The 8,441-nt window shown below is 43.9% G+C and overlaps 1 protein-coding gene across 2 annotated transcripts in view; it reads left to right on the plus strand.

Annotated features, from left to right (window-relative positions):
* rspo1 (R-spondin 1) overlaps positions 1 to 2,295 on the plus strand; it is a 37,215-nt gene extending 34,920 nt beyond the window's left edge. For both annotated transcript variants that reach the window (XM_035403626.1, XM_035403620.1), the window contains exon 6: positions 1,426 to 2,295. In XM_035403626.1, coding sequence (XP_035259517.1) covers positions 1,426 to 1,598 — 173 coding nt within the window. In that variant the 3' untranslated portion in view covers positions 1,599 to 2,295. The remainder of the gene's footprint in view (positions 1 to 1,425) is intronic.
* The last annotated feature ends 6,146 nt before the right edge of the window (positions 2,296 to 8,441 follow it).

Below are 8,441 nucleotides of genomic sequence, written 5' to 3' on the forward strand. Positions count from 1 at the left end.
GGTTATGGTTGGGATATACGGTTAGAGTTAGGGGTAAGAGTTTGGCTTACCTGAATAAACAGACAGCGTGACAGAAGCTGTCACTCGACTTCAGTTGTCAAGCCCCTCGGAGTGCAAACACTGAACAGCTCCCTGTGAGTGTTTATTCGGTATCCCGGCAACGGCGGAACTCACAGGACCACAACAAACAGGCCGAGGCTCGGGCCTCGCGTCTCCGCGGAGACGGACAGAACCGGTCGCCGCCGGAATACCTGCCATTCTTACCCTTTTCATTTTATTTCCACATTTATGTTTGTTTTGTTTTTCTCTCTCTCTCTCTCTCTCTTTCTCTCTCTCTCTCTCCTAAACTGTTTTCTCTCCTGGCTCTCAGGCGCTGGGAGCCTCAGCTAATAAGAGTCTGCATGGGGTTGCCAAGACAGTTAGTCGGCACTTATGGGGGGGGGGGGGTTATTTTTTTCAGGTGTGGGGCTTGGCCGTGAGCCGGAACCTTGTGTTACGGGAAAGGGGTTTGGTTGGGGGGGGGGGGTGAGGGTGGGGGGGGGGTTGGAAGAATCCAGTCAGAACCCCCCTGAAATGTTTACACAGCTCATTATGTTTCTGTGAAGTTTGGACTGGGGGAGATAAACAGGGCCTTACTTCATTTGTCCGGTGCCTGCCTCCAGGTTCTCATGTTGTTGTTGTTTTTTTCCGGCACCAAAGTTATCGCGTAAAAACCGCGTTGCAAATCCAACAAGTGCGACACAGAATCATAATAAACAGTGTTTTTTAGCTGCATAAACTTGTATGTGTTGGTGTGGGTGTTTATGTAGTTGCCTGTTGAACATGCAGCACTACTGCATAGACACTGTATATGCAGCCGTTACTGAAAGAAAGCCATAGTTACTTTAATGAATTAATCATTCCTTTTATGTGTCACTTTTCACGATGCTTTAAGTTCTTTTCAGTGATGAGGGGGAACTCTCCTCAGCCACCACCAATCCGTAGCACCCACCTGGGTGATGCACGGCAGCCATTTTGCACCAGAACACTCACAAAATATCAGCTGAGATGGTGAGAGAGAGAACGATTTTTAGCCAATTAAATCAGGGGATGATTAGGTTGCAGGTTGAGAGAGCCAGGTTGGGAATTTAGGCAGGACACCGGGGAACCCCCTACTCTTTGTGATGAGTGTCATGTGTTTGTGTGTGTGTGTGCGTGTGTGTGTGTGTGTGCGTGTGCGTGTGTGTGTGCGTATGTGTGTCTGTGTGTGTGTGCGTGTGTGTGTGTCTGTGTGCGTGTGCGTGTGTGTGCCTGTGTGTCTGTGTGTGCGTGTGTGTGTGTGCGTGTGCGTGTGTGTGTGTGTCTGTGTGTGTGTGCTTGACGCGGTGCGCGCGTGTGCGTGTGCTCGCGTGCGGAATCAAGCTCGTTCTCTCTCTCTTTTTTCAGAGAAGGGGAAGAACAAGAGCGAGAGACGAGAGGAGAACAAGAACAGAGAGAACAAAGAGAACGGGAAGAACAGGAGCCGGGAGGCCAAAGACGGGCGAGCGGGGGGGAAGCGCAAGAAGGGCCAAAATCGGGCCACGCCCACCCCCGCCTTCACACCCAGCGGCACCAACTAACCCACCGAGGGAAGGGCCTATATATACATATATATCTATACATGCACATATATGTATATATATATATGTGTATATATGTATATATATGTAAAAGAAAGATGTGAAACCAGATAAACTCACTAATGAAGAAAAGGGTTTGTGCTGCTATAATGCATTTAGAAGAAGATTTTGCCAAGAGAACTGGAGGATTGCTGCAATAAATAAGGAACAGTTCTGAAGTGGGCGGGGGTTGGGGTCGAGACGGAGCAGGGTCGCAGACCTGCCGTATGGACGGACGGACAGACGGACATTTTCCGGGACATTCTATCTGCGATGGGAGGGTCCCGTTGTTTGGGAATCCTGTGTGGTTTTCCTTTGAGAACGTAACGGGGGCCGAGGTTTGTCATGGCATTGGTTCTTTTATTTTATTTCCTTGGTTTTTCTCTTGTGAACAGATTAACAGACTTTGGATGAAAGAGGTCTAAGGTTTGGAGGGTAAACTCGAAGAGAAGTTAATGCTGGAGGCCCAGCAGAGATGGCGGGGGGGGGGGGGATGTTTAAATTCACAGCATTTGCATTGTTGTTTGAAATTCTGAAATTTTATTTTAATGACGCTTTTGTTTTTCAAACGTGGAATGCTACAGCACACATCCAGTGCTGTAACAGTAAGGGAAGTCTGGGGGCGTTGTTTAAACTTAATATTTGAGGCTGGGGGGGGGGAGGAGATGGGGGTAGGGGATGAACAGTATTAAAACATTTTATTTTTTATTTCAAATTTATAATGAAACGAAAAAAAGCACTGGAACTAAATAGTGGCTTGTTGGAAAAAAAGGTTTTGCTGAATATTTCTTTTCATTTCATTTCCTGTATTTTGTGTATCCCTTTCCAGATCAGTTCAAAGAAATGATAGAATGAGTTCAAGAAGCAGGCCCCATATCCAGATTTGTTTGTTTGTCAAAACCCACCATCTTAATTTCTTAGTTGACAAAACATTTTTTGATAAAGAAAATGAAAGCATATACTGTGTGTGTGTGTGTATATATATATATATATATATATATATATACACACACACACACACATACATATATAGGTGGGTGTGTGTGTATGTATGTATGTGTGTGCAAAATGCTAACTGTTAGCTTGTCCTGTGGAACAGTGAATCTGCTCGGAAGAGGAGAGAACCAGTGGTGACGTATCCCATGTTATTTTCCGCGATAATCAAAGGCCTTTGGTTTAGTATAAGCCTTCTACTGCTGCTGAAGGAGCCATGTATGTCTGCAGAAAGGGTCGCAAACATTGCCCAGCCTGTGTTCTGTATTACGAAGGTGAGTTTCTGAAGAAAGACGTTTTTTTTTTTTTTTTTTGTGTGTGTCATATAGTCAATGACAAGTAGGACTGCAAATGTTCTTTCTCTGACGGAGAGGACCAAAAGACTGTTTTCTTTGTACAGTTTTCTCTGTGCTGTCATCACGTAGTTAAGCTTGACTTGGATACTTTTATTTTTGCATTACACCAAATACTAGCCTCGTAAAAAAAGATATCCATATGCATTGTGGCTTGTGACACTGAAATGCAGTTTTTTTGTTGTTATTATTATTATTATTATTATTATTATTATTATTATTATTATTGTATCTCATAATTTCTGTGACCGCTGTGGATACAGTATAAAAGAGGGTACTATATGCTAAATTTACAAAAAGAGTAAATGCAGTTAACGCACCAACTGAAACATTCTACAATATGCTCGTTGTTTTCAAGTCTGTTTAACATGTAACGGAGCTTGGCTTGTGTGACAAATGTTCATTTATTTTATTTTCCTGTTTGGCTCAGCTGCGTATGTATAATGTTGATTTACCTTCCAATACCTGAACACTGTACAGGAGTCCGCGCAGTGGCACGCCCAGGTACATTTCAGAACCGTTGGGGTCCGTTCCAACTTCGTCTTCCATTTGGTTCAGAAAATATCCAGAAAGTAATCTTAGAAAAAAGTTTTTAAAAAAAAAAGAGGTCACAGAAAAATGTTCCCCCCCCCCCCCCCCCCAGATGGTTACCGTTTATTATTGATTTATTATTGTATAACATAACTATTTGAGTTAAAGATTTATTCAACATTGTTAACCCAAGAAAGTGAGTGTCAGTGTGACCCATACACTGGGTGTATGGGTTATACCAGATTTGATACTGCAGAACAGCAGCGGCCCTGTTCCTTGCAACCTAAAACACCGTATTGGGTACACCTGGGAACATTTACACATTTCGGGACCGTTCACCCTGGCACTTCAAACGCTGTTCATTCTGGTGAACAATAATTATTATTTGGGATTTTATCTGCATCGCATTTTATTTTAAGGGCCCTCTATACAATTGGATAATGTTGAATAAACATGGAATTACATAAGAACTACCAGTGAGCATTACTTGTTTTTGAAAGACTCAATACACAGATAGTATATGTGTAGTAAACATGTACTAAGTATATAACTAATGATTTCCATATTGTTTCTTGATAAAGTACCACTTTGGTCTGAAAGTAACTCAAGCTTACATAGCTATCAGTTATGTGGCATCACTGTTTCATATTTTAATAATTAAAACAACATTTGAACAGAAGTGTATACTATTAAAATTATTTCTAAATTGCATTATTTAAACTGAAGGTTTATTTAATAAGTTTTACCTGCTTACTATCTATTCGCTGAGTACTTTTGAAAATAAGTTATGCTTAGTTTATTGTTTGCAATGTTTTAAATTTAATAGCAGTCTCGATGGGCTCTTAATGTAAACTGTGGTCCAGTGTGCATGTCATTTTCATACGGTACAGTCGCTCAAAATTAGAACATGTTTCCTCTGCATTCAAAGTTCTGACTGGTAGAACACTTAAACCTGGTTCTGTTTTCCTGTGCATGTAAGAGCACAATCAGAGTTGTCATCGGTAGATGAGAGAAGTGCTCTGCTTGTGCTGTAAAGGTATTGGAGGGTCAAACGTTGATATCGCAGCTGAGAGAACAACTTTAAAAAGGTACGGGAGGAACAAACGCTTCTCTGCAATTATTTGACACATAATCCACGCTCAGAGTTCAGTTTTGATGTGCTCAATACAATATCCGATGTTACTCCTGGTCTTGGCTGTATTTCTTTCTCTGTCGCAGCGGGTACCTGGAGATTTCAGATTTCAGATTTCTGAGCTTTTTTGAGTTTGAGAGAGGTTGGTTTTTTAAACAAACAGATTTAAGAGTGTCATTCGGATGGGGTTGTGGGGGCGAGGCTTGTGGAGCGCTGTTGGCCTATCCCCTTCCTTGAGGTTAAATTGTGGGCGGAACCCAATGGAAGCCACACCCCCTCCCCACAATTTCATTGGTTCATCAACACAAATAAATAGTCCAATGCAATTGTAACAGTATCAGCACAGGGTATTAATAAATATGTGTGGGGTGACTCTTAACTATAGCATAAACAGAAAGGGGTGCTTAAATTAAGTTTATATTTAACTATGCCGTATTAAATAATACAGAGGTGCATTGGTCAAACACAGTCTGTCTCACTACACACATACACACCACATGTGCATTCTCTCTCTCTCCCCTCTCTCTCTCACACACACACATAAAGTTGTTGCTCTAATACACTGTTAGGGGTACTTTTTTTGTTTTATGTCTTTTGAGCCAAGATACCACAACCCCTTATCGAATTTGTGAACCATCTATCTATGGGTGAAGCAAAACTCCCATCTCTGTTGTGTAACCCCCCCCCCCCACATTCCTAATTGATCTGTTTTTTCCCATTTTTAAAAATGGCTTGACTAATCAAAATGTACTTTTGTGGAATGTGAAATATTCTGACCTGTTCTGAAATAACCACACTGGGGTCAATACCAGATACCGAAGAACTACAAAACTTTTGACATGCCCAAAAAAACCCAGCATCCAGAAATGTATCAATCAATGTTGGTTTTTTCAATACTCACGAAAACTTAAACAAGACCAGGTCAAAACCTAGTATATGGCTGGACCGGCCGACCAATGGTGTGACTTCATAATTCGGCCGACCAATGGTGTAACTTCATCACTCACTCAGTCACTAACTCAGTCACTCAGTCACAGACATTTGCGTTCGTAGGGCCGGCCCCGCTGTTGCGGTCCAGCCAAAAATAAAGATGTGTGATTTGACCCAAACGGGCGGTGGATGCTCGGTCACTGGGCAGGGCCTCCTTCTGGATGCCCTTAAACAGCAGTACAGCCCAGGAAACACTCATCACCTGCTGGAATACACCTGTAGCAGGGAAGCAGAGAGAGCAGATGCGAGAACGCAGATGCTCACCGTCTGGTTACTGTAGAAATCTGCAGCATTTAAACATCAAATCTGTGTTGCCTCACACCTCCTCCTGCTCCCATCACATTACACACATTTACAGGCTCTTATCCGGAGTGGCTTACACTACTTTTACACAGCATTTACACTGCATCCATTTATACAGCTGGATATATATAGTGAAGCAATGAAGGTTATGTGCCCTTGCTCAAGGGTACAATGGTGACCTTTAGGTTACAAGACAAGCTCCTTACCCATTATACTGCGCTGTCGCCCCCCACATACGTTTCTGTTTTCCTGCCAGTACAGTTAGTTAGAATAACTCTGATTAGAGTGAATTTCACTTGAGCCGATTTGATCCATGTTGGTCTCTTATGAACGTGGCTGTAGCTGAATTAAACTTCAGCACGTCCGGGTGAAACACGTTTTTCTTTTTTGCGTTTTCTAGATCCCATTGCAGATTCCAGCTAATTTTCAACGGCTACCTAAGCAAGCCTTGCAACCATATGAAAACAAGAGTGCTTCTTTCTGTATTTTCGTGAAAAAAGGGGGGGTGGGGAAGGGGGGGGCGAAGTTGTCTGTTAGACTGCAGGAATGTTCCTGGCTATAACGGGTTAAAAGAGTTTTAAATAATGGCCGAACCCGGGTCGGATTATCAGCACCCTCGCTAAATCAGATGTTTGCCCTCAACCCCAAGTTTGTTTTCAAAGCCAAACCCAAACTGAAAACAATCCTTACACCCCCCCCATCCACACTCCTGTTGCATAATCAGCAAAGCGTCCCACAAGGCCATTGGGGTATCAGACACACACCACCGTGAGCCCGTGCGTTAGCTATTATACATTTCTGCTTCCCATTCAAGCTTCTCAGGAGCTGGCTGAAAGAGGTCCACTTCTCCTCACATGAACCCAGGGCTGCCCCTGGAGAGAGTGTGGGGGGGGGGGGGTGGAGAGAGACGGAGAGAGAGGGGGGGGGAGAGAGAGAGAGAGAGAGAGAGAGAGAGTGGGGGGGGTGGAGAGAGACGGAGAGAGAGGGGGGGAGAGAGAGAGAGAGAGAGAGAGTGGGGGGGGTGGAGAGAGACGGAGAGAGAGAGAGGGGGGGGGAGAGAAAGAGGGTCTGCCTCTGTCTCTCATTTTATTCTTTGGTCTTGTTCACTCCCTCTTTCTCTGCTTTCAGTTATGAATTGAAAAAGCAAAAAAATAAAAATTAAATAAAAAAAATCCTAATCCTCCCGCACAAGGGGGGCTACCAATCAACCCCCCCCCCCCCCCCCCCAATACAGAGTGATTTACAGGGGCACGACAAAACACACCTCACACACTCAAATAATTTCAATTTTTTCAATATACTACAAATGTCTTGGAATGACCAAAATATGTTGCAGGGGGAAAAGGTGATTTCATTTGTCATTGAATGTCCCTTGCAGCGCATAGGGTTCCAGAATAGTAGCATATATGGGTTTTTGAGATAAAGTCCAGAGACGCATGTCCCTTAGAGCGGACGCGAAAAAGTGAACAGTCACGATCTCAGGAGGCTATCCAAAGCGCCAGATAAGAGCCTCATGGTCACTGCGTGAGCCCTTCTGCTGGAGCCTCCGGGCGCTCCCACTGCCAGCACTGCTAGATCTATTATATCATCCTCATCTGTTACATATCTATTACATATCTCTCACCCACTCCCTCTCTCCTCTCGTTTATCTTCTTCTTTCTCTGTCCTTCCCTTACCTCTCTCTCCCTCCCGTCCGCGCGGCTAAACGGTACGAAATCGGCGTTCGGGTCCAAGACGGGCCCCGCGGGCCTGGACTTCGTTTCTATCGTGTCAGCACTGAAGACGCCTGGAGTACTGTGCGTACTTTGGAGAGGATGCAAAAGCAGGACACGCCCCCAGCGACCCCAGCGCAGCCTGTTTTTATTTCACCTCATCATTTCTTTTTTCTTTTTTTTGGTTGATGATAAAAATTCTTTTTTTTTTTTTTTTTTGATTCACTGCCATTGCTGTTACATTATGCTTCTCCGGATTCTTTCACTGTTCCCTGAGTGCCCTGTTAGAAAAGTCCTGTACGAATGAGACAGACAAACAGACAGACAGACAGACAGATAGATAGGTAGATAGATAGATAGAGGATGTAGCCTCATGATACTGGAGTGAATGAGAACATTCAAATTCTCATGAAATTCTTCACGTCCTCTTCTTCCTCCTGGCTGGTTTCCTGGTGCCAGGTTCTGGCTAAATCAGTAAAAGGACGCAAGGTTCGGACATGAGGAACAATTCAAACACAGCCAAACACCTCCCCTAGAGACACTCACAGCCGAAGCTTGTCGGTGATCAGCCCAGGTTTATACTGCTGCCTTCGTTAGGCCAGATTTTAAGGTGTGGCATGGTCTGCGTTTCCATTTTTGGAAAGAGGAACTAAAGTTTGCTCTTTATCCCCCTACTTTTTCCCATTTTATCCAATCCCCTACCTGGATTGGGTAAACTCGTTTGATTACTGCGCCACTGGCGCCACTTGGAGGTTATGACGCGAACTGCAGCCTCCGTGTTCCGTGCCAT

Source organism: Anguilla anguilla, chromosome 1 (genome assembly GCF_013347855.1).
Source record: "Anguilla anguilla isolate fAngAng1 chromosome 1, fAngAng1.pri, whole genome shotgun sequence".
In the NCBI taxonomy this organism is placed as follows: domain Eukaryota; kingdom Metazoa; phylum Chordata; class Actinopteri; order Anguilliformes; family Anguillidae; genus Anguilla; species Anguilla anguilla.